Genomic DNA, 27,064 nt, shown 5'->3' with positions numbered 1-27,064 from the left:
CATTGAATCCATTGGCAATTTTTTTATTCCCCCTAGCGATTATGTAAATCAAGTTCTCAGGCCAGGCTAGCCAAACAACAATGAAGCCTTGTTTGTTTCTTAATTTCCCCTTCATGAATCAATAATTTCCCCTAGCGATTATGTAAATCAAGTTCTCAGGGCAGGCTAGCCGAGAAAAACATCAAATAAATCGACCTTGGAAAAAGAGGTCATTGAGCGATTACGTAATCTTTCTCCCTAGGGACTTTTTCGTAGAATGACCTCTTATGTTGTCTCTTGAAGGGCCACTTTTTCTCTTCTCTTGGAGCATAATCATCATAATAATCCGAGTTATATCTTGCACTATACACATTTTTCTTTGGGTTTTCACTTCTGTCTTTTACGCTATAGAAAAAGCCCTCTTTTTACCAGTCTCTTCTTTTGATCTTCCTTTTCTATCATATCAATCCTTCTTTTATCTGAGCTAACTTGCAATCGGTCTAAATTTCTCTCCATGTCACATATAATTTTTCTTCTTGTTTCCTCCAGATTCTTCTCATCTGTCTCTGCCTCTATGCTGTCTAAACATTCAGTAGGTTAATGTGAATAATCAAAATCATGAAAATGTCCTTTACAAATAGAACAATTGCAATAAAAGGATATTTCTAACTCAACTTGTTCACTCATGTTATTACTCTGCTAACTAAAAACTTAGTGAATTCTATTCACAGACTAATAAAACTCTAGCAAAAACCCGTTCCTTATATTCCCACCGCCGCTAATATGTAAGCACGTCTCTGATTGGCTGAGAAGGAGGATGTATCCGACTCGATGATTGGCTGAGAAGGAAACACGTGATCTAACTGTTTCCCGTTCCAGGACACCTTGACATTCACCCCTCGCATACACTTGTCCAAAAACAGCAATATTAAATAAATCCCTCAGGTCTAAAGATTAAAGAAGCCTTAATGTTTCTTAATTCCCTCTTCGTGAATCAACAATTTCCCCGCCGATTATGTAAATCAATTTCTCAGGTTAAGCTAACCAAACAACAATGAATCCATTTTTGTTTCTTAATTCTCCCTTCGTGAATCAATAATTTCCCCTAGCGATTATGTAAATCACAGATTAAAGAAGCCATGTTTGTTTCTTAATTTCCCCTTCGTGAATCAATAATTTCCCCTTCGATTACGCAATCAAGTTCTCGGAAATTCACTTCCCCTTCGATTACGTAAATCCACGGAAATTCACCTCCCCCTCGAGTCCTAGATCAATAACATTGTTCCCGTTAGAATTCAATGCGCATGTGCAACCTTCGCCCCGGAGTTATTACACATAGAAACATCAAATAAATCGATCTTGGAAAAAGAGGTCATTGACCCCATTACGTAATCATTCTCCCTAGGGAGGCTATGCCCATATATGGACTCCCGTCAGTATTCTATGCCCATATAAGGACTCCCGTCACGAGTCGGACCCCCTCCTCTACTTCTGACGTAACTTATGAATTAACTTATGTAACGAATTTCTATATTCGTATGTTTTTATTACGTATATTAGGGAGTTCGCTCCCTAGTCAATACCTCACTCTTTACGCTAAAGTCCAAATTTTGTTCGAATCACAAACGCCTGAATCACAAAGGCCGGTTAATTAGAATAGATAGCTCTTTTGAAAGTAATAAAAAACTTTAGCGTAAAGAGCGAGGTATTGACTAGGGGATGAACCCTCTCTTATACGTAATAATTCCTGTTGGTTTTAAGTTTTAATGTTGCTCCTTATTTTCAGTTGAAAAAAACTTGTTTTTTTATTTAATTTCTGATCGTTTTTTAAATAATGCTGGGAAATCGTGGAAATTTTGCTTCCCCCAAGGAAATATCCTCCATGGAAAGATCCTCCCCGTTAACCCATACTCCGACCCCCCCCCCCCCCCCCACACTAGAAAGAAATTCCTCCTGGAAACACCTGTATACTTCCCAATAACCAATACTATATGTAAACAATGGGCAAAGTTTATAACTTGCAGCCCTTCCCCCGGGAGCTGTGGGGCATTAAGTGATCCTCAAAGACATATTAGTTAGATTTTTGATTATGCTGAACAAAATGGCTGTCTCAAAATTTTGATTTGGTGACTTCGGGAAAAAAATAAGCGTGGGAGGGGGCCAAGTTGCCCTCCAATTTTTTGGTCACTTAAAAAGGGCACTAGAACTTTTGATTAACGTTCGAATGAGCCCTCTCACGATATCCTAGGACCACTGAATCGATACGATCACCCCTGGTAAAATAAATAAAAAAAAAACAAAAAAAAAACACACGAATCCGTGATCTTTATTTTGGCAAAAAATACAAAATTCCACATTTTTGCAGATAGGAGCTTGAAACTTCTAAAGTAGGGTTCTCTGATACGCTGAATTTCATGGTGTGATTTTCATGAAAGTTCTTTGACTTTTAGAGGTTGTTTTCCCCTTTTATCGAAAATAAGGCAAATTTTCTCAGGCGCGTAACTTTTGATGGGTAAGACTGAACTCGATGATACTTATATATTTGAAATCATTATAAAAATCTGATTCTTCTTATGTATCTATTGGTATCAAAATTCCGTCTTTTAGAGTTTCGGTTACTATTGAGCCGGGTCGCTCCTTATTTACAGTTCGTTACCACGAACTGTTTGACTAGCACATTATTGTTTGACGTGACGTGAACATAAATTTAAAATAATGAACCTTTGGGACATAAATTGGAAATGGGAGAAATTCGTCCTTCTAGACACAATTTTAAAAAAAGACAAAAAAAAATAAGAAATTAATGTTGTTTTAATTTTGTAAATTAATTAATGTTGTAAATTAATACTTGTATACATTATCAAAATGTCTTTTTCAGTCTCGGTTACAATTAGCAGAAGCCACTCCTTAATTACTGTTAGTTGCAAAAAATTGTTTTATGACCAAATACTCTTCAGAACTTCACATAAACAACTTTAAAAACTTTTTTCAAATGCGTCTTTCTTTTTCACCTGTTATAAAATTTTTGGGTGTGAAGACTAAATATCCGGGTTGTATATAGCTTATTGTTATCAATGTCATATCAAACAGTTCGTGGTAACGAACTGTAAGTAAGGAGCGACCCGGCTCAATGGTAACCGAAACTCTAGAAAACGGTATTTTGATACAAATAGATACATCAAAAGAATCAGATTTTAATGCAGATTTCAAATATATAACTTTCATCAAGTTTGATCTTACCGATCAAAAGTTAGGCGCCTGAGAAAATTTGGCTGATTTTCGAAAAAAGGGGGAAAGACCCCCCTAAAATTTATAGAACCTTAATGAAAATCACACCATCTTATTCCGCGTATCAGAGAACCCTACTGTAGAGGTTTCAAGCTCCTATCTACAAAAATGTGGAATTCTGCATTTTTTGCCAGAAGAAAGATCACGGGTGCGTGTTTATTTGTTTGTTTGTTTGTTTTTTTTTCCCAGGGGTAATCGTATCGACCCAGTTGTCCTAGAATATCATGGGAGGGCTCATTGTAATGGAAATTAGAAGTTCTAGTGCCCTTTTTAATTGACCAGAAAAAATAAAGTACGAATAAACCCCCTTCAACGCTCATTTTTTTCCCTAAGTTACCCGACAAGAATTTTGAGAGGGCTATTCGGTTTAAAATTGTTATATACATTGAAGATATGTCTTTTAGAATGCCTAAGTACTCCGAAGCTCCTGGAAGAAGGCCTTAAAACTATTGACTTTACCCTATGTTAATATATAGTATTGGTTATTGGGAAGTATACAGACGTTTTCAGGAGATATTTTTCCTGGTAGTGGGGGGGGGGTCAGGGGTTATTTGGGAGGATCGTTCCATGAAGAAAGTTTTCATTGGGTAAGGGACATTGCTATGAAGGGGACGCCGGACTTCCCAGCATTATTTAAAAAAGATCAGAAATTTAATATAAAAAAACAAGTATTTCAAGTGCAACAGCAGCAACATCGGAACTTTAAACGAACAGAAAATATTACATATATGATTGGGTTCACCCCATATTCAATGCCTCGCTCTTTAAGCCAAAGATTTTTTAGTACTTTCATAAGAGCTATTTATTCTAATTAACGGCCTTTGTGATTAAGCGGTCATTTTTAAACAATTGGAACAGAATTCGAACTTTCGCTTAAAAAGCAAGGTATTGAATAGGGGGCGAACCCCATAATATACGCATTAGAAATATATGTATATAGAAGTTCGTTACATAAGTTAATTCGTAAGTTACGTATATTTATTACTAATAAAAACGTTCGTAAATAAAATTAAACAAGTTTCGAGAAAGCCATTTAACTAAAATAAAAGTAAATTAATATGAAAATTTTGTTTTAATTATTCATGTACGGTGAGCCAAGATCAAAACCTGCATTTATTCAAAAACGTTCAAAAATTAAATAAAAAAAACAAGTTTTTTAAACTGAATACTTTCAGTTTAAAAAACTTTTTTTTTTTTATTTAATTTTTAAATAGGCAATGGGTAAAACTTATGCTTATTAAATAAAAAAAACAAGTTTTTTAAACTGAAAGTAAGGAGCGACATTAAAACTTAAAACGAACAGAAATTATTCCGTATATGAAAAGGACTGTCCCATCCTCAACGCCACGCTCTTTACGCTAAAGTTTGACTCTGTCTCACAACTTTATTTTTTAAAACAATAAAAAACTTTAGCGTAAATAGCGAGGCGTTGAGGAGGGGACAGTCTCTTTCATATACGGAATAATTTCTGTTCGTTTTAAGTTTTAATGTCACTCCTTACTTTGAGTTTAAAAAACTTGGTTTTTTTTATTTAATAAGCATAAGTTTTGCCCATTGCCTATTTATTTCTGTATTATCATATTAATTTTAAACGTATTCTCCTAAAGGTAAGATTGCAAACTCAGTCTCTAACATCATCCATATTGATTTCAAAAATTGTATATGGAGAGTCTGAAAACTTTGACCAATAGAGCATATTTCAAAGAATTTAATTCCCCTGCTCCAAAAAAGAGACAAAATAGCCTCTTCCTTATCAAATGATTTTCAACTATCAGTAAGTTTTGCCGCATAAACAGTCCCTATCTTCTATTAAATTAAAAAAAACAGCTTTTTTAACAGAAAGTAAGGAGCGACATTAAAACTTAAAGCGAACAGAAATTATTCCGTATATGGAAGGGGATGTCTCCTCCTCAACGCCTTGCTCTTTACGGTAAAGTTTGACTATTTCTCACAACTTTATTTGTTAAAACAGTAAAAAACTTTATCGTAAAGCAAGGTGTTGAGGCGTTGAGGAGGGGAAAGCCCCTTCCATATGTGGAATAATTTCTGTTCGTTTTAAGTTTTAATGTCGCTCCTTACTTTCAGTTAAAAAAAATTATTTTTTATTTAATTTCCTAATGTTTGTTTTTAATTAAGCTTTCATTTTGGCTCACCGTACAAGAATAATTAAAATGAAATTTGCATATTAATTTTACTTTTTTGGGCTAAAATTTCCCCCTAGGCAATACCTCGCTCTTTACGCTAAAGTTCGAATTTTGTTCCAACTCTTTATGAATGCCCCCTGAATCACAAAGGCCGCTTTATTAGAATAGATAGCTTTTTTGAAAGTACTAAAAAAAACTTTAGCGTAAAGAGTGAGGTATGGACTAGGGGGAGAACCCATCATATACGTAATAGTTTCTGTTCGTTTTAATTTTTAATGTTGCTCCTTACTTTCAGTTGAAAAACTTGTTTTTTATTTAATTTCTGATCGTTTTTTTTTTTAAATAATGCTGGGAAATCCGGCAGCCCCCGTCTTAAAAATATCCCTTCACCCATGACAATATCCTACATGGAAAGATCCTCCCACGTAGCCGCCTCCTCCGACCCTCCTCCCCACCAGAAGAAATCCCTCCTGAAAACGTCTGCATACTTCCAAGTAACAAATACTATATGTAAACAATGGGCAAAGTTCATAACTTGGAGCCCTTTTCCCGGGGACTGTGGGGGATTATATCATCCTCAAAGACATATTTATTAGGTTTTTGACTATGCTGAACAGGATGGCTATCTCAAAATTTTGATCGGGTGACTTTGGGAAAAGATGAGCGTGGGAGGGGGCCTAGTTGCCCTCCAATTTTTTTGGTCACTTAAAAAGGGCACTAGAACTTTTAATTTCCTTTCGAATGAGCCCCCTCGTGATATTTTATGACCACTGGATCGATACGATCACCCCTGAAAAAAAAAACACGCATCCGTGATCTTTGTTCTGGCAAAAAATTCAGGTAGGAGCTTGAAACATCTACAGTACAGCTGATACGCTGAATGGGATGGTTTGCTTTTCATTAAGATTCTATCACTTTTAGGGGGAGTTTCCCCCTTTTTTCAAAAATAAGGCAATTTTTTTCAGGCTCTTAACTTTTGATGGTTAAGACTAAACTTGATGAAACTTAAATATTCTAAATCAGCATAAAAATCCGATTGTTTTGATGTATCTACTGGTATCAAATTCCGTTTTTTAGAGATTTGGTTACTATTGAGCCGGGTCGTTCTTTACTTACAGTTCGTTACCACGAACTGTTTGATATAGACTGCACATATGTGTTTAGAGGCAAATTAACCATGCGTGGTATAATAATCTCCATAACAGAGAAGCTATATGAATAGATATATTTTATAGTTCTGGGTCGGGTGATTATCTTTTTGGCCCTATTCGAGCTTCAACTGATCTTTTAAGGCATCAGGTTACATAAATCAGAACATTCAAACGTCTTTTGGTATTTAAAGATGACAATAGGACTTCAAAATTTCTGTTTGAATGACCCCCCTCCCGGTACTTTACAAACACGAAATTGATACTATTACATTGGAAAGAAATACAAAGACAAACACACAATTATATCCATATTCTTAACCATCATTCTCTCGAAAAAAACATAAAACTTTGCCTTTTATTAAATAACGGAATTTAGTTTCAGCTCCAAAGTTCACACAAATGTTAAATTTGATGGTTTAAAATATAAGCAATAGATCGTATAAAAAATACTTGTTAAGTTTGGTCTAGCTTTAGTTTAGAGCTAAGTTTAGCTTAAGTTTAGATCCTTGTTAAGTTAAAATAAAATAAAATGCAATCTTTCTGCATAACGGCAATTATTTACTAAACCTTTATTAGTATGACCAAAAGTAAAAGATAAAGGTACAAAGAGATGAAAAACACTAGAATTTCAATTTAAGTTTAGGTTTCATATTTTAATAGTCAAGAGTCGGAAATGTTATAGCAGTTTATAGACAATTTACTGACTTAAACCTACAGAATATAGTTAGATTTCATTTCTAATTTTTACCTGTTCATTTATTTTTCTCGTTTCAAAGTATTTTTTCGTATCCTCCTGCAACTAATCATAGTTATCCCTTCTGTTTATGGTTCTTTTGGTTTCAATGACTACTGCACTCAAAAAACCGCTGTCATGGTAGGTAGCTCTTTATTTTTCATGTAAGGGTTTGTTCAAAAGCACGAAGAAATGAATAAAAACAACAATTTTGCCCCATCTCCTAGATTTTGAACAAAAATTGCCCTCCCCTAGATTTCAGTGAAATGACGCCACAGGCTTGAACTCATTGTTCTTCGATATTACGTTTATTCTGTTCATTTAGGACTTTCCAAATATTTGAGTTGCAATTTACGTTAACATATTTCCTTTTTATATATTTAGAAGTACTGGATCAGAAAAAAAGCAACAGATTACAAACACTAAAACTTCGAACACTCCCTAAAGTTTCATGAAACAGTTTTTCACTCTCTCTGGGAGAATTTCTTTTTCTGTTCTAAGCCACTTTGTCAAGTTACCTCTTCCTAATTGTACGTAAAAGCTTGTGTTTAAGAATGGCATAAAAACCAATTTCAGCTGCAAGAAAATAATAGGATTGCCCATCCCAGAAACGAGAATTCAAATGAGGCAGAATTTCTTGAAAGGGGGATTTTAACTCCTACAGAAACCGAATGAGCCAAAACGCAATACGCAATTTGAAACGAAATGAGTTTAAGATTGGAGATTATTGAATTCCTTTGGGAGTTTGCGCTTAAAGGAACGTGTTTCTTGTCTTTTTGAGTAAAATTATTATCGTGGGAAAAGGATGAAAGTAGACAGAGAGCAATAAAATCGGACATTAATTATTTTTGGTCTCCACGAAAAACTATTGGAAAATTCAAAACCGAAAAAGAAAAGGTGATTAAACAAAACGTATTGTCGAATACACAATGTACTTTCATGTTTACATACACAATTTTGCATGTTACACAGATTCGGTAGTAGAACTGTTCGTAAACTGAGGTGTATTAAATTGATGAACTGATTAACTAAGTGTCAAAAGTTAAGTAAGTAGTTTGGTGTGGCGTCAGATGAAACATCATGGTTGGAGTGATAGCTGCAGCCTAGTAGAGAGCAAACCACATCCCATAGTAACCAAAAGTTTAAAACCGGGTTTTGAAAAAAAATTGTCTGGCGACAAAAATTATCATTCGTAGCTAATTTGGGAATGGTAAGTTTTCTTGGATTAATCTTAACATTAAACGTTATTTTAAAGACGAATTTATAGGAATTGCAACAAGAAGCCTGAAGCCACTAAAAAAAGGCAACGGATGGAAAAAAGGCTAAACAATAGAATCATTACTATCAAAATCCTTTACGGTAAAATTACAACGCCCCCCCCCCATTTGAACAACAAGGAAAGCCATTTTTTGAATAAAAAGCACTGACGTGCCCCTTTATATATATTTTCTGTCACTTCTGGGGTACCGGATAGCCCACCGCTCGTGGGCTACTCGACCCGTCACGACCGACTTCTTTTGGGGGTTAAAGCTTGGATTGATTTAGATGATAAGCCATTCTATTAATTTGGCTTATTGAATAAAACGATAAGAGATACATGTTATATTCAAATTATGAGTTTTAGGTATGCTGGGTTTCTTGAAAGCCTATTAATTTGATTTTTTGTTTATTCTTATTTTGGTTTCGCGTCTAATCTGCATAGGAAATGTGTCCCTCTACCGCTTTTTTCTCTCTTTTCTTCAAAATTACGTTTTTTCCATCCGTAGAGAAGCTCTGCTTCTTGGACAGTTTATTTATTATGTTTTATGATTGACCTAAGTTAAAGAATTCGAAATTAACAATCTGGGATAGATTACATTCGACTTTTCTCGTTGACTTTTGAAAAGGACAATTCACATTTCGAAGTCCCAGACCAGATAATTTAAACTTCTGCAAAAGGCTCAAATGCTGATATGGAAATTCAATTAAGGGAACTGTTCCCTCAAATAATTGAATTAAAAATAAACAAAAAAGCTTTATTAAGCTTACAATTTTACTGGAAAACTGGAAGAAGCTTATCAGTGAAAAATTAGGCCTCAATTTGATCGCTTTTTTTTTTTTTTACAGAATTTTCGAAAGAACACTTGTTATATGATTGATCATAATTGATTTGTAAGTAAGATTGAATATGTTTAATTAAAGCACATGAGTAATTAGGAGACTTTTCTTTGAATTTATGTACTTAAAGTATTTTCTTCTTTTTGTAAGAAAAAAAGAAAACAAGAAAAAATCTTAGAAAATAATGGATAAAACTTAGTTTTATTATGGAGGAGAGGACGGAACGTTATTCTCATAGTTAATATGCGAGAATAAGAAGGTGACACTCTTTTTTAAGGTTTTTTTTTCGAGGCTTCAAGTGTACAGTCAAATTTTTTTCCACTTCGTAATCCAAAATTTCTCATCAAAAAGAAATTATTATAACATATTTTTTTTTATGAAACTTTTCTTTTTTTGATGAAAACGGTTTATTCTTCTTAAATTTTCTTTTTTGTTTCATTTTAAAAGAACATTAGTTTGATTACGAAGGAGAAGATTCAACGTGATTCTAACATTTAATACGAGAGCGCAAAAAGGACATTTTTATTTAGTTTTTTACACTTTTTACTTTAGAAACTTCAGCGTACAATCAAATTTACTTGATCTCTTATGATCAAAACTTGTTATCAGCAGAATAAATTAAGGTCAAAGAATTACCCCAGGTTGAATTGATACCAAAGTATTTTTTGTTTATCAGAAAACGTTTTCATTTTCTTTTCCACGTTTCATTATCTTTTCAAATGTTTGTGTAGTAGAATTTCTGAATATCGAGGCTGGTATAATCAGCTGATACGATACTAGTGTTGACTTATAAAGCTGATACACTGATACGAGAGCTGATACGAGACTTATAAAAGTACTATTCTAAAATCCAGGACACATGCGAGAAGAGAAGTTTGGTTAATGCTAATGAAATAAAACAAAATAGGAGGAAAATATAATAGTTTATGAACAAATTTTGGCTATATATTTGTATATTAGGGATGTGGGTGGGGGTAAAGCATAGAAAAATGCAGAACCTAACCTAGGTAACTTTTTTCCCCCTAAACCCCAAAAAATTAAAGTATAAATATTGTTTCCGAAGTGAGAAACCCTTGTTTATGCTGCGTCAGAATCAAATTGCCGGATGATGGTTATCTGATTTTGCTTTTCTCGAGGGGTTTGTCCCGGATTTTAGAACAGTACCCATTTAAATCCGGGAAATAAATTGCAAGCAGATCTATATTGAGAATAATGTATCATCCCATACTAATTTCACATTACCGCTATCAATTAAGGCTTATTGTCGATGTTTTGATACTTTTTCGTTTTAATCATAATGTCAAAAGTAGCATTTTATTATTAGTAAAAATAAATGAAACACTCATAAATTCATGAAATGAGGTATTTTTTAAACTACTTACTCGTGTGAGGTACGTAAAAGCTCTGCATTTAAATTCTCTTTCAGTTTCACAAGCTTTTTGACATTCACTTTCAGTACTAGCTCGCACTGGTCGGTCAGGATACAAGGTACTTCTGCCATTCAGTGGTTGTCCGTATTTACACTCATACCTGTCTATAAAAAAATGTTACTTATGCATTAGCTCGTACCGACGCGAGAAGTCCAAGTTTGGCTAGTGTTAATGAAATACAACAAAATAGTATGAAAATATCATAGTTTAGAAACAAATTTGGGCTATATATTTGCACATTATGGAGGGGAGGGAAGGTAAAGCATAGCATATTAAAGACGTAGCCTAACCTAGGTACCTATTTTATCCCTAAACCCCAAAAACCAATAGTTTCAATACTGTAAATGCAATGACAAACCACGGTTTGCGATTCAATTCTCTATTGACAGATACCCATTTGACTCGTCTCCTTTAGCACAATGTATCGCGTGGGTACCAGCTAATGCATAAGTACCAAAATAACTATGATTTGATCGTTTCAATTAAACTAGTTATTAGCCATTGATTTTTTTTCCTGGTAGCCCTTGGATTTATTTAGTGGCCCATACCCAATTTTTCGTATTTCGTCATACCAAAGACTGAAATTTTCATTTGATATTTTTTTGGGGGGAAATTAATTATTGTGTTTGTAAGAGTTATTTCTCACTTCATGCGCTGGATAAATATAATGAGACGTATTTAAGTAAAATTAAATAAAATAAAAAACAAGTTTTTAAACTGAAATTAAGGAGCGACATTATAACTTAAAACGAACAGAAATTATTCCGTATATGAAAGGGGCCGTCCCCTCCTCAACGCCTCGCTCTTTACGCTAAAGTTTTTTATTGTTTAAAAAAATAAAGCTGTGAGACAGAGTCAAAATTTAGCGTAAAGTGCGAGGCGTTGAGGAGGGGACGGCCCCTTTGATATACGGAATAAACTCTGTTCGTTTTAAGTTTTAATGTCACTCCTTACTTTCAGTTTAAAAAACTTGTTTTTTTTTATTTAATTTCTGATCGTTCTTTAGTTACTGCAGCTTTTGTTTTGGGTCAGCGTCATTGAATAAGTAAACAAAATTTGCATAAAATTTTTACTTTTCTTTTGCTATATGGCTGTCTCTCAATTTGGTTCTGACGTGATTTACAAATTAACTTAAGCAACGAACTTCTATGTTCGTATATTTTTCTTCTGGCAAAAAATACAAAGTTGCAGATTTTAGCAGATATGAGCTTGAAACCTATGTAATAGAGTTTTCTGATACGCTGAAAATGACGGTGTGATTTTCATTAAAATTCTTTCACTTGTAGGGGATGTTTCCCCCCTCTTTAAAAAATCAGGTAAATCATCTCAGGCTCGTAGCCTTTGATGAGTAATAATAAACTTAATAAAATTTATATATTTAGAATCAGCATTATAAGCCCGTTCTTTTTATACATTTATGGACATCAAAACACCCGTTTTTAAAAGTTTCGATTACTATTGAACCGTATCGCTTGTTTTTTTATTGTTTTTTTTTTATTTCGTATATTTTATTACGTATATGAGGGGGTTCTCCCCTTAGTCAACACCACGCTCTTTACGTTAAAAGTTAAAAAAAATTAATTCACAAACCCCTGAATCACAAAGGCCGTTTAATTAGAATAGATAGCTCTTTTGAAAACACTAAAAAAAAACTGTAGCGTAAAGAGCGAGGTATTGACTTGGGGGAGAACCCCCTCGCATACAAAATAATTTCTGTTCGTTTTAACTTCTAATGTTGCTTCTTACTTTCAGTTGAAAAAACTTTTTTTTTTTTAATTTAATCTGAACATTTTTCAAATAATGCTTGGAAATCTGGCGCCCCCTTCATAGAAATGTCTCTTGCCCCAAAGAAACATTCTCCACGGAAAGATTCTCCCGAGCAACCCCCTCCTCCAGCCCCCCTCCCCCCACCAGAAAAAAATCCTTGCTGAAAATGTATGTATAGTTCCCAATAACCAATACAATATGTAAGCAATGGGCAAAGTTCATAGCTTGCAGCCCTTCCCCTGGGAACTGTGGGGGATTAAGTCATCCTAAAAGACATATTTATTATATTTTCAACTATGCTGAACAAGATGGCTATCTCAAAATTTTAATTGGGTGACTTTGAGAAAAAAATGAGCGCAGGAGGGGGCCTAGTTGCCCTCTATTTTTTTGGTCGCTTAAAAAGGGCACTATAACTTTTAATTTCCGTTCCAACGAGCCCTCCTATGATATTCTAGGACAACTGGGTCAATACGATTACCCCTGAAAAAACAAATAAAACAAATAAACACGCATCCGTGATCTTTCTTCTGGCAAAAAATGGAAATTCCACATTTTTGTAGATAGGAGCTTGAAACCTCTACAGTAGGGTTCTCTGATACGTTAAATATGATAGTGAGATTTTCATTAAGGTTCTATAACTTTTAAGGGGTCTTTCCCCTTTTGTTCGAAAATCAGCCAAATTTTCTCAGGCGCGTAACTTTTGATAGGTAAGATTAAACTTGATGAAACTTATATATTTGAAATCAGAATTAAAATTTGATTCTTTTGATGTATCTATTGGTATTAAAATTCCGTTTTTTAGAGTTTCGGTTACCATTGAGCCGGGTCGCTTCTTACTTACAGTTCGTTACCACGAACTGTTTGAAAAAAGGTAGTAGAGACAAGCCAGAGACGAAATGGAAAACTTACTGGATCGAAAGATAGGAAAAAACTCATACTTTTATGCAGGATACCACATAACTTTATGTACTCCTAAAAATAATCCTCGTTAAATTGGTTTGGATAAAAGCTAAAATACAAATGCTCCGTATAAAAATACATGCAGAGTTTTAAAGCGAGCATCAATAATTTCATGTTTTTTCACTTCTAATATTTTTCAGGGCCTGTCCAATTTTATTCATACACTGACAATCTCCAGGGAGCTCAATCAATACCTCTTGCTTACTGGCAACACTCGTCTAAACTCCAAATGAATATGATGTTACAAAAACTATATATCGTGAAATTATTTTGAATTCTAATGACTTTTGATTTTTGGCTCCTTGAGAGAGTCGGGCTCCTCAGAGAATATGTGCTTCAGAATTGTCTCAAGTCTAAGCCAGTTCATAGTACTTAATCACTTTTTCTTTACATTGCTTTTAAATACTAGTCAAGTTTCCAGGAAAAGGACAAACAATTTCTTAGAATCAAAACTTCTTTGGAAAGCCTATTTAGCCTTATTATTTCTAGGCAACTATTATTTTCGTCACTATTCTTTTGTTTTAATTCAATTTCGTTAAATATTGGTATCTAAATAAAACTTTTAAAATTCAAAATTAAAACTTTTAAACCAATCTATTCAGCTTTCAAGAGTACAAATGACATTTCAGACAAATGACACTTCTAGCAAAACCGGGAATGGTATTTTTTTGTGGTTTTTAATTTTTTTTTTTCTAGTATACCTTGTCTTCATCAATTATGTTTGGCTACCCAAATAAAAAAATTAATGATGTTTATAAATTAGTGTAGGTGATATTAAACTTTGAAATTAAGTGAAAAAGATTGTTATGTCACCGAGAGGAGAGGAGGTGGGATTAAAAAAAAAATGACACCAAATACAAATAGACATTTCAGACTTTTGTGGGGTTTTAGGGATTCGGCAGTTCAACTCCATTTTGTGATAAAAATTTTTTTAAGAACTTTTTTAAAATTTACTTTCACAAAGGGAAATTTGTGACTCCAACAAGCCTTAATGGCAGAGCATTTAATGACAAAATTTTAGCGAGCTTCCTCTCGCACCTGTGGTTCCCAGCATTTACTGTCTTTTGCTTTTTGAGGCACCCTAGGGCTGTGGGGGTTATGTCATTGCCAGGGATACACTTTTTGAACCTCTCAATTTATTTTGAACGTAATGGCAATCTCAAATTTTGATTAGATGACTTGGGGTAATGGAGGGGATTGCAAAAACAGACACAGAGGGAAGGGGCAGGTTGCCCTCCAGTCCCTTTTGACTCTCAAAAAGGGCAAGAGAGCTTTGAATTTCTAATCAAATGAGACCTCTTGTAAGTTTTCACTGTCAATGCTTTCATACGAAGTGGCCGCGAAAAAGTAATAATAATGCATTAAAGGTATACGGCTCTTTACTTAGTGCTATACTGTTGTCTCTGAAACCTCGAGAACTTGCATCAATCAAAATTCACGTATGAGTGACACATGCTGCTAAGTCAATATTTGGCCAGTCCTGAAAATAGATCGTCTCCATCTGTATCCCATCCTCGTATCGACATACGCCATCAATCACTTCTGAAGCGATTCGAAAAATACTACTTGTTGCTAAAAGCTTGTCTCAGAGAGAATATAAGACTTACTTTTTTTTCGGTGATGAAAGCTTTTTCTTTTAAGAATGACATTAAGATGATAATAGAAAATTGTAGGAGCTTTTAAGTAAATTGCATACGACCATATCATAAAAACTAATTCCAACTGTCAGATTTTCATGGAAATTGGACAGTCCTTCAATCTCTTCTAAGGATTTTGTTCAATTTATGAGGATTTTGCAAGACAATACAAGGAAACCAGATACATATCAGAAACATATGTAATAATCAAAGAGCTTAGTTGCGAAACAAGTAGATAGTAAAAAAATTCTACTTATTGCATTTAACGGTTGAGGAGCTAGCAATTGAAATATAGCGAAAATTTAGAAACTAAAAAAAAAAAAATGAAAAACTAAAAACCCGTACTTGAAAACAGATTGAAATAAAATCTAACGTTGATTAAGTGGTATCACAGAAAATTCTTATTCAAATTAATGGGCTGTTCCCCATTCCGCGAACTCTTACGCAGTATCACGGAAGATTGGCTTTCAGTTAGCCATCAATGAACCTTAGTAGCACTGTATATTGATAATATAGCAGTAAGATCAAAGCTGATGATTTATGGCGCTTCATTCTCGGTGTGTACAAAAAACTCCTCCCACCTATTCTTTCATTAGTGGGTTAGTATGTATTTGTCAGTCACTGAAAAATGGTGAGAAGTTGTATTATTCGTAATTGTAAAAGCAGAACGAAACTTTGTGAGCCGGCGAAGTGGCTTGCAACTGTCCATTCGCACAGGTATGACTCAATTTATATACAAATTCTGACTTAATCTATTATTTATATTCAGTGGACTTAACTGATTGGCTTATTTAGTATTTCTAAAAAGCGAGCGGGGGCTGATTAAATTTTTGAAAATAAGGAAATTTCTTAAAAGCTTATTCAAGGTGATAGTGAAGTTTTCGACGAAACTTATTCTTTTATGGTAGAAAAGACCTACGAGCAGTCAAGCCTGAATTTATCCAGCCTTACAGCTCCTTTGCTAAGTGTTGTTTCGATTCTGCAAGACTGTGACTCCATTTTTCTCAAACATTATAGAAATTCTTGTTGGGACCCAGGACTAGTCCATCGAATTTTGCTTGAGTGCAAAAACCTGAACTAGGAAACTGACTGCGAGGACTTCCCCCTTGAAAAATTAATAAGATTTTTTTTGCGCGCACGTGGATATTACGAAGTAGGCTTAAACTTACGAAACAGGAAATCGAGAGACTTTTACCCATCACGGAAAATAAACTAGCAAGTAATTATTTTAGTTTTAGTAGTTTAAATATTAAAGCTCTGATGCCTATCTGGAGGAATAAGAACTTAACAACAACTATTAAAACGAGACTCTTCTACTCCCTCATTAGTCCAATCGCCATCTATACCTGTAAATCCTGGACACTTAAAACAGACGATCAGCATCGCCTAGCTGCTTTTGAAACCAAATCCCAACGACGCATCGCTGGTATCACCTATCATGACAGAATCTCCAACTCCAAGCGTCTCATAATCTGAAAGTCAAATTTGCAATACTGGACAAAATAAAACTACAACAACTCAAATGGCTTGGACATACCCAAAGCATGGCTAGCACTCGTCTCCCGAAGATAACCTTCGATGGACGAGTACACGTTTCTCACCCCAGAGGTCGCCCTCCGAAGAGATGGAAAGAAAACTTCTCACCCTACAACCTGCCACAACTCCTCCGCCTGGCCGACAACAGAAGCACCTACAGGAGGCATATCAATGAACTGGTTAAAGAAGAGGCCCCAAAACGACCTTCAAGAACGGATGGGACACAAGTCAAGTAAGTCAAGTTTAAACATTTGATTATCTCTTTTTTTGAACAAAGGGGCAAAATTTTTAAAAACTTGTGTTCGATTACCTCCTTAATTAGCTCCTCAGGACTACAAACAATAAAAATCAAACCAATATCAATAAACATATGTGAAAAGTGGAAATGACTATATTTAATTTAGCTGTAAGTCTACATACAGGCCCACCACGTAATTTCCCTTTGAGAAAAAATTGATAAGACTTTGGAACTGAAATATCAATGGGAAGCGCCAAATCTCATAATCAAATGTCATCATATTATGGCATTGTTTAATTAAAACTTATTTTTAACTTGGTTATCGTTGTAAATTCATTCTTTGTTTTTCTTTCCATTCTTAAACCAATGTTGTATTTACCTTTTGCATTACTACAGCCAACCGTATATACTTTTATATAAATTTATATGCAGTGTTACAGCCATACCAATTGTTCTCCTTTCCTTTTTTATTCTTTAATAATAATTTCTGGTCGTTTTGAGTTTGAGTTATTGTAGGCTTCTATTTCTATTGATCTTAATTTTAATATGGCCTTAACTTTTCTTTTAAAAATTTTCTTTTTCGTTAGGTTTTTGTATATATATATATATATATATATATATATATATATATATATATATATATATATATATATATATATATATATATATATATATATATATATATATATATATATATATTACAACAATATAGATTACAATATAGATGACAACAATATAGATTAATTCCATAATGCTGAGATCCAATTACCTGAGAACATAATTTTCAATGATAATTTAACAAAGAAGTATTTGAATATTTTGGGGTAGTATTTGGAGTTATCATTGCCTCGCGAATCAGAATTATGGTAAAATAAAGGAAAATGTTATTCTCCTGCCGCTGACATAAGAAGTCAGTAATTTTAAAGCTAAAATCGTTGATTGTCTCCCAGGAGAAAATCGTACAAGTCATAATACTGTGAAGGAGTAACAAAAAGGAAGTACTGAATCTACCCTTGAATTTCTTAATTGAAACTAAATTACGGATTTACCACTAAAACTAAATCAAACTAAAGAAAATGAATCAAAACTAAAGAAAAATAAGATAGTTATGCTGATTTATAATTTAGAAATTTTTGGAGGGTATGTGCAATGGGATATGCCTGATTGTAACAAAATTATGAAACCATTTCTATACTAAAAGAAAAAGGTAATATAAATTAAAAAGAAGGGTACTTGGGGTTTAGTTGGGTCAATTAATTAAGGAAAATCGTTGTATTCTTATGATAGCGATCGACTAAAAACGAATGTATAGTTACTCATATTCAACCATGTTTTTTTTTCAAACATGGATTTTAAAACGCCAAATTGGATTCTGGAATGCTAAAATAGAAAAATGGTATCATATCCAACCACACTCAAGCACCAAAACTGTCAAACAACGTTCAAAGCGCCCTTAATAAGTGACTAATTATTTTACCTCTTGCGGTAAAATAATACAAGAAGCAACTCTTTGCTTGGTTGTAAGGCACGAAAGAAAATGGACATTATGTTAAGGGTATACCATACATCCTATCCACTCTTTCGATTAGCCTATTGCAGAAAAAAAATCAATCGGCAAAAATGACGAGCAAGTCGGTAAAGTTTATCCTCCCTTCCCAAAATTTATTACTAGTGATGCCTCTGGTCTTTATTATTATTATCATTATTATTTATTGAAAACCTGTCTTATTGCAAAAAAGAAATTACAGAGCACTATAAAAAAAAAGATCACTATGCAACTATTATGATGTAAGTAGTGTAGAAGGAGTTGTTTCCAATCATGTTTTAACAACAAAAATGAGGGAGCACAACAGAAGGGCACTATACTTTCTAGGACGAAAGACAATTAGAAAGCACAGAAATAATGAAGAAGACAGGTACTTGTAACAAGAATGACGAAAATGAAGAAAAGGAGCTATGAGAATGTATATAAATGTGGCTAGTGTAAAAGGAGTTGTTTACAAGCGTGGTTTGAAATCTTTTGGTTGTGTTTTTCTATGAGCTTAACAATAGCTATAGTAGGATCTGCTATGTGAAGTCTATTGATGAGCTTTGAATTGCGTGTCCAAATTGGATATCTCAGTAAATATTTTGCGAAACGGAAGAAAGTTGAACGGATTTTCAATTTATCAACGTGTGTAAGAACCTTCCAGAAGGGTGCAATGTAGAGGACATGGGGGAGAGCAACAGTGTTGTAAAAGGTTGACAGATAACGGCGATTAAAACGAAGCTTAGCAGAGACTATGGAAGCGTATGAAGCTGATACGCGGCGTTTAAATACCATCCAAAGCGTCGCACATGAAATTTTAAGAAAACTAAGACTAAAGGTCCTTTTTTTTCAGGTATGATGCTTCCGCCACCTCTTAAAAGCAACGTAAAATTAATCAACTTACCTGTGACACATTGATTTTCAAGGTAATCTGTGTACTTGGCAAATTTTAAACTACTTGGTTCAGTTTGCCGATCTTCACTACTTAAATAGCAGTCACGGTTCATGTTATCATACGATGCAGACCTAAAAAAAAGAATTGATTTTCATCAGAGAGTTTTCAACCATTTAAATGCAATGTATTTACCACGATTTATTTTATTTTTACCGTAGCTAACACTTATTCTCGTTCTTTTTTTTTTTTTAATTGCAACCTTCGTGGCTCCTTCAACAATGATTATATGACCCAGGTCTTGGTGATATCCTTGTTTAATTTCCAGCTTTGATGTATTTGTTGTATCTTCACCTGAATGTTTCAAGTGAGAAATTTTCAGATATATTTTCTCCTATGAGGTGATTCAGGTGGAAACAGATTATCAGGTGAAGCTCATTTTCAGGTATTCTTGATGGGGTGTACCCTGCTCAAGGTCATGGGTTTGAAATCAAGATTTCATAAAGCTGCTCGGTGAGCTGTTCGATTTTGAGCATGTTGGAGAGGTGCGTAGTTGCATTCAGGGGCTCCTTCAAAGAGATAGCAAGCACATTCCATGACTGGCCTCACGTACGACATGAAAGGAGGTAAGATTGATTCTTCAAGGAGGAGACTTTCGTGTCTTCGGATAACTTCTAGATTCCTCGCGCTGGAGGGTTTGCACAGGAAGCCTCATCAAGTTGAAGTACCTTTTCAAAAGATTTAACAAGAGCATCTATCTTTTATTGCCAAAATGCAGCATCACCTTTTCAAAATGAAGCAACGGAAGTAAAGAAGATTGAGATGGGAGTAGTCTTTGTTTTAAAAGCCTCCACACCAGTTTTGCGGGGACTTGTTTTATTTTCAAATTGCGCTTGTAGTTACCCTAGCTTGGCTTATGATTTTCACACATTAGTTCAGAGGTAAAATAAAAGCATCCTGATCCTCATCTGAATTAGTTAAGTGCCGATTCTTGCGAGCCACTGTACAAACCAGCCTGAAGTAATAGCCCATCGCCCATCGCCCTTGCCATCGCCCTATGTTCAGTGTTGCCAAACTTTGAAGAAAACATCCCTTGCCGATCGCCCAATTTTCAAATTGATTACAGTGTTGCCAAATTTTGTCTCCTTTAACTTAAAGGACTATAACAAATACTTTAACACAATTGACTCACAGCAGAGAAGATTCTAAGGGCTCAGACACTCCTCTTTGGGACTAAACCTTATCTGCTTGACTAGTAGCTCATTTTAAAGCTCATTTTTCGCTGATTCATAATATATACGTCTTACCACGTTTAAAATACTTGAATTCAATTTAGTTCCCAAATAAAGTTATTTTAAGAAATTCAAAATCCTTGTTTTAAAAAAAGCGGGCGATGGCCTTGCTTTGGCGTATTATGTCCTTTACGGTGTTTTTATGAAGTGAAAAACAATTTACCATCACATTACCATATCATTTAGTATTTCCTTCATTGCTACAACTCTTTGTGACTTTTTTATTTAACCAGGGCGATTTTCTTATCGCCCTAGTCTTAAAAATCCAGTCATAAGGTCAAACAATGAGAAAAAGGTCTATATTCTTCTCAAAACGTGGAGTGCAATCATCAGGCAGATGAGCCGTTTCAAATGAGCTGTCACGCACCAAAAGTTAGAGCACTATCAAAATTGACTCAAAACAGAGGAGATTCTAAGGGGTCAGACACTACTTTTGGGAACTAAACCTTATCTGCTTGAGTAGTAGCTCATTTTAAAGCCCATTTTTTGGCTGATTACGTCTTACCACGTTTAAAATTCTTGAATTCAATTTAGTTCCCAAATAAAGTTTTTTTTAAGAAATTCAAAATCCTTGTCTTACAAAAAAGCGGGCGATGGCCAAAAAAGGTTCCTATTCTTCTCAAAACGTGTAGTGCTATCATCAGACGGATGAGATGTTTCAAATGAGCTGTCATTCGCCACAAATCGGAGCACAACCACAATTGACTCAAAGCAGAGGAGATTCTAAGGGGTCAGACACTACTTTTTGGGACCAAACCTTATCTGCTTGACTAGTAGCTCATTTTAAAGCCAATTTTTTGCTGATTCATTATATATACCTCTTACGGCATTTAAAATTCTTGAATTTAAAATTTAGTTCCCAAATAAAGTTTTTTTAAGAAATTCAAAATCCTTGTCTTACAAAAAAGTGGGCGATGGCCTTGCTTTGGCTTATTATGTACTATACAGTGTTTTTATGAAGTGAAAAACAATTTACAATAACATTACCATAACATTGAGTATATCCTTCATTGCTACAACTCTTTGTGACTTTTGTTTTAACCAGGGCGATTTTCTTATTGCCCTAGTCTTAAAATACTAGCAATAAGGTCAAAGAATGAGAAAAAAGATTCCTATGCTTCTTAAAGCTTGGATTGATTTCTATGGGTGGATGAGAAATTTCAAATGAGCTTCAACTTAGCAAATACCGGGGAACAATTACAATTGGTTATCAACAGAGGAGATTCTATGGGGCCGGACAGTACTATTCTGATATAAATCTTATCTACCTGATCATTTGCTCATTTTAAATGACATTTTTCTTTTATTCATAATGTATACATCTTACTGCGTTTAAAAGTCTTGAATTCAATTTATTTCCCAAATAAAGTTTTTTTAAGAAATTCAAAATTCTTGTCTTACAAAAAAGCGGCCGATGGCCATGCTTTGCCTTGCTTTGGCTTGTTATATCCTATACAGTGTTTTTATGAAGTGAAAAACAATAGGCCTTAGATAATGTGAGATTAATCGTATAGGAGGACAACTACCCCTTCCTTAGCCCCGTCTCCACCTCAAGGTCATAGAAATTTTGGAGGGTACTCATTCGATCCTGAATCAGTTTTACATAGCAATTTTCTTTCACTAAGTTGTTATTTTTTTAAAAACACGTTTAATAACTTTTGGTTACTTTGGGCTGTGGTTAGCTTTTTACTTTGTTGCAGTTAGCGCTGCAATCATGACTCCTGTTTTTTTTATTGCGATTTTTCAGCCGTAATACTGCGAGCCGTAATGTGAGATTAATTGTATAGGAGGAAAACTGCCCGTTCCTTATCTCCATCAAGGAGGCACACTTGTGCCTCTTTAAAGAGGTGACCCACCACAATGCTAAGCGATTTCCAGTCCTAGCGGTCGCAGAGAAATGGCGGGGATCGCATTTTGTAGCCTAAGCTCAAACTAAGAAACATGCAAAATTTCACCCCCTCCGACGTTATCTTCATGGGGGAAAGTTGGCCGGAAGTTTCAACCCTCCCGCCACAGCCCCATTTTATCGTTGTCCAATTGGGCTAAAATTTAGAGGATAAGCTTTACAGGTGCCTGGGAACTCAATCTGATCACTCCTTCCTTGTTTTCTAAAAACCAAATAATGCCACTTAATGTTCTTCTGGTTATTTTTTTTTATCAGCCACGCCTACAGGCCACATTTGGCAACAGATCCGGGTGAATGAGGACTCATTCGAACCGGAATTTGAACTGTTAGGGCCTTTTGATATTTTCAGACCGAAAAAATTATCCCCCGAATTTACATTTACGAAAAACCTCGTTTTCCTATAAGAGCCCATGTTAATTTTTCCCACCACAGCCCCCCTTTAACGTTGTCTGATCGGTTTGAAATTTAGAGAATAAGTATTTCTGAGGCCTGGGAGCTTATCCTCAAAATTTCAGCTCAATCGATCACTCCTTCCCTGTTTTACAAAAACTAAATGTCAAGTTTTGTGGGGATTTGCTTGCGTCAAAAATAGATTGCAGAGACTAAAAATAATGTAACGAGTGTCTCTGTGGTACAGTGGTCGCTATTCCTGACTGTCAGGCGGAAGACCTGAGTTCGATTCCCCGTCAGAGAAAATATTTTATATATTGAATTTAAAATTTAAAAAAGAAACTCAGTTTCTTTTTTAAATCCAATCTATTAAATCCTTCGGCTCAACAGACGTCTCCAGAAGAATATCACAGTCGGCCTTCAGGTTACAGGTAAGTCTCCACTGCTTTGATAACACACCGTATACCCGCATACTCGAAGAAAAGTTGAAAAAAGAAAATCTTAGTGTGCATTTGATTTGAGTATTCAGGAATTAAAAGCCTTAACTGAAGAATCTTGAAGCGCGGGGGGTTTGGGGGCGGCCGCCCCCCAACTTTAACTCCTGACGCGATCAGCTAACAGTTAGTCAAGCAATAATAAGTATTAAACTGTACAAAAACATGGAGAAATTATTTGAAAAAAACTACGTTTTCTAAAGAGTTAAAGAGGCTGAGTCACAAGTTCGAACCTTAAAACGTACAGGGATTAGGAGGTACAGTTGGGGGCTGCCGTCCCCCAAACCCCCCGCTTTTGCAGCCTTTAAATAAAAAAAAAGTATTTTAAACTGAAAGCAAGGAGCGACATTAAAACTTAAAACGAACAGAAATTATTCCGTATATTAAAGGGGCTGTGCCCTCCTCAACGCTTCACTCTTTACGCTAAAGTTTTTATTGTTTAAAAAAAGAGTTGTGAGAAAGTCAAACTTTAGCGTAAAGAGCGAGGTGTTGAGGAGGGAACAATCCCCTTTACATAAGTAATAATTTCTGTTCGTTTTAAGTTTTGATGTTGCTCCTTGCTTTCAGTTTAAAAAACTGTTTTTTTATTTATTGTTTTTATTGTTTAAAAAAAAAGAGTTGTGAGAAAGTCAAACTTTAGCGTAAAGAGTGAGGTGTTGAGGAGGGCACAGCCCCTTTCATATACGGAATAATTTCTGTTCGTTTTAAGTTTTAATGTTGCTCCTTACTTTCAGTTTGAAAAACTTTTTTTTTATTTAAAGGCTACAAAAGCGGGGGGTTTGGGGGCGGCAGCCCCCCAACTGTACCTCCTAATCCCTGTACGTTTTAAGGTTCGAACTTGTGACTCAGCCTCTTTAACTCTTTAGAAAATGTAGTTTTTTCAAATAATTTTAAGACTAGGGCGATAAGAAAATCGCCCTAATTAAATGAAAAAGTCACAAAGAGTTGTAGCAATGAAGAAAATATTGAATGTTATGGTAAATCTAAGGCCTATTGCTTTTCGCTTCATAAAACACTGTATAGGACATAATAAGCCAAGGCAAAGCCATCGCCGGCTTTTTTGTAAGACAACGATTTTAAATTTCATAAAAAAAAACTTTATTTGGGAACAAAATTGAATTCAAGACTTTTAAACGCGGTAAGACGTATATATTATGAATCAGAGAAAAATTGCCTTTAAATTGAGCTACTAGTCAAGCAGATAAGGTTAGTCCCAAAAAATAGTGTCTGACCCCTTATAATCTCCTCTGCTGTGAGTCAATTGTGATTGTGCTCCGATTTCTGGCGAGCGACAGCTCATTTGAAATGTCTCATCCGTCTGATGATAGCACTCCACGTTTTGAGAAGAGTAGGAACCTTTTCCTCCTTCTTTGACCTTATGGCTAGAATTTTAAGACTAGGGCGATAAAAAAATCGCCCTGGTTAAATAAAAAAGTAACAAAGAGTTGTAGCAATGAAGGAAATACTAAATGCTATGGTAGTGTTATGGTAACTTGTTTTTCACTTCATAAAAACACTGTATAGGACATAATAAGCCAAAGCAAGGCCATCGCCCGCTTTTTTGTAAGACAAGGATTTTGAAAAGGATTTTGAATTTCTTAAAAAAACTTTATTTGGGAACTAAATTGAATTCAAGACTTTTAAACGCGGTAAGACGTATATATTATGAATCAGCGAAAAATGTGCTTTAGAATGAGCTACTAGTCAAGCAGATAAGGTTTAGTCCCAAAAAGTAGTGTCTGACCTCTTAGAATCTTCTCTGCTGTGAGTCAATTGTGTTAAAGTATTTTTAACAGTCCTTTAGGTTAAAGGAGACAAAATTTGGCAACACTGTAATCAATTGAAAAATTGGGCGATCGGCGAGGGATGTTTTCTTCACAATTTGGCAACACTGAACGCTAAAGTTTGACTTTCTCACAACTCTATTTTTTTTAAACAACGAAAAACTTTAGCGTAAAGAGAGAGAAATGGAGGAGGGGATAGTCCCTTTCATATACGGAATAATTTCTGTTCGTTTTTAGTTTTAACGTCGTTCCTTACTTTCACTTAAAAAAAACTTTTTTTATTTAATATTAGTTTAAGAGGAACATAAGACGCCATTGCTCCGATCAGTTCTAAGCTAATAAATGAAATTCCTCACTCAATAAAATTTTAAATCGAAAATACTAATTAAAATAAATAGCAGCTTTTTCGAAGTTAAAGAATTCTATCTTACTAATCTCTATTTTTTCAATTTATTTTTAGTTCTGATACTCGGCCAAGAAACTGTCAAGCATCTTAAGCCCTCTGTTTAGTCCAATTTTAAATGAAGTGATACCTACCTTCTTGCATCAGCCCATGTACCCTAATAAAAAAATAATTTACCCGTTAAATTAGTGGCGCTTCACCCCACTATTTTACCGACTCGAAATTTTTACTGATTTGCTGAAGACATCGTGGGGCATCCCACGTGGGATCCATCGTGGGGCATTCCATCATACGTCACACTACTGCGTGGTTAAAGCTTAATTAGGTTAAATTGCTCTCTATTTGAAATACTTAATGCTGAGCTAAACAAACAGTCTGTCGTTTTTCAGCATAAAGGCATCGTACATTTCAAACCTCATCGTGCATTTCACGAATTTTTCTTAGAGAAAGAACCAGCTTATCGTTTGGACATACATACGTTCTTCAAGCATTCGAATTGAGCACTGTCTATCTATCCAGATGCATAAGTTTTCCCAAATATTATAAAGCTTTTTTATAAGTCTTAATTGTAAATTGTGCTTCTCGTGCACTTTGATCTTTTCCATGCAGACTTAGAATTAAAAATATAGAGTTGAATGGGGATCTCTCAGAAAGAACTGATGATTTAGTAAAATTTAACTAGAATAAAACTCCACTTTTTTTTAATATATCTGGTAATATTACTGCCAAATTATTTGAAAATTGTTGGCAATCGTTGAATCATAGGGAAAAGAAATTAGCCGAAATTTTCAGCGTATTTAAATGGTCTACTTACCGGCACAGAAAATTCCGAGTAGATAAGCATAGATCCATGCACTCGTTTTTTGAGACATTTTTAACTGTCTCTTTTGCCTGTCGATAGAGCTTATAGTTGGGGACTCTTTCAAAAATCCACCTTTGTCCACATCCATGACCTTGAAAAAATTTATATTTCATTAACTTGGGTTCATTTTTAATTATATTCTCAAAAGGAAACGAAGACTAAGGACTTTTTAAGAAGTCCTTCCATAGTCAAGAGTAGAGGAGGGGGTCCGACTCGTGACATGACCACGTGGTTTATGGTTTTCTCAGTGAGAATGAAAAAACAGGAATTTTCTCACTTGAAAAACCATGAATTTTGTCACATTTATGGTTGTTTTCATGGATGGTTATGTGTGTTGTTCGATTTATTTGATGTTTTTCTCGGATGTCAACATCAAATTATGGATGTTTTATGGTTTTTGTCAGTGAGAATTTGAAAAACAGGAACTATGTCACATATATGGATGTCAACAGCAATTCATGTCTGTTTTATGGTTTTCTCAGTGAGAATGAAAAAACAGGAACTTTCTCACTTGGAAAACCATAAACCACATGGTCCTGTCACGAGTAGCACC

At 34.7% G+C, this 27,064-nt stretch overlaps 1 protein-coding gene across 1 annotated transcript in view; it reads right to left on the bottom strand.

The window, feature by feature from the left end:
• LOC148956361 (uncharacterized) overlaps positions 1 to 27,064 on the bottom strand; it is a 63,307-nt gene that overhangs the window by 8,282 nt on the left and 27,961 nt on the right. The window contains exons 2-5 of the mRNA XM_089090464.1: positions 26,464 to 26,602; positions 19,393 to 19,514; positions 10,775 to 10,926; positions 7,814 to 7,871 (exon numbers count right to left, since the gene is read on the bottom strand). Of these exons, the coding sequence (XP_088946590.1) occupies positions 7,814 to 7,871; positions 10,775 to 10,926; positions 19,393 to 19,514; positions 26,464 to 26,602 (471 nt within the window). The remainder of the gene's footprint in view (positions 1 to 7,813; positions 7,872 to 10,774; positions 10,927 to 19,392; positions 19,515 to 26,463; positions 26,603 to 27,064) is intronic.

Source organism: Artemia sp. Qi Xiang Cuo, chromosome 1 (genome assembly GCF_049724085.1).
Source record: "Artemia sp. Qi Xiang Cuo chromosome 1, ASM4972408v1, whole genome shotgun sequence".
Classification (NCBI taxonomy): domain Eukaryota; kingdom Metazoa; phylum Arthropoda; class Branchiopoda; order Anostraca; family Artemiidae; genus Artemia; species Artemia sp. Qi Xiang Cuo.
This window is presented reverse-complemented; position numbering and strand designations above follow the sequence as displayed.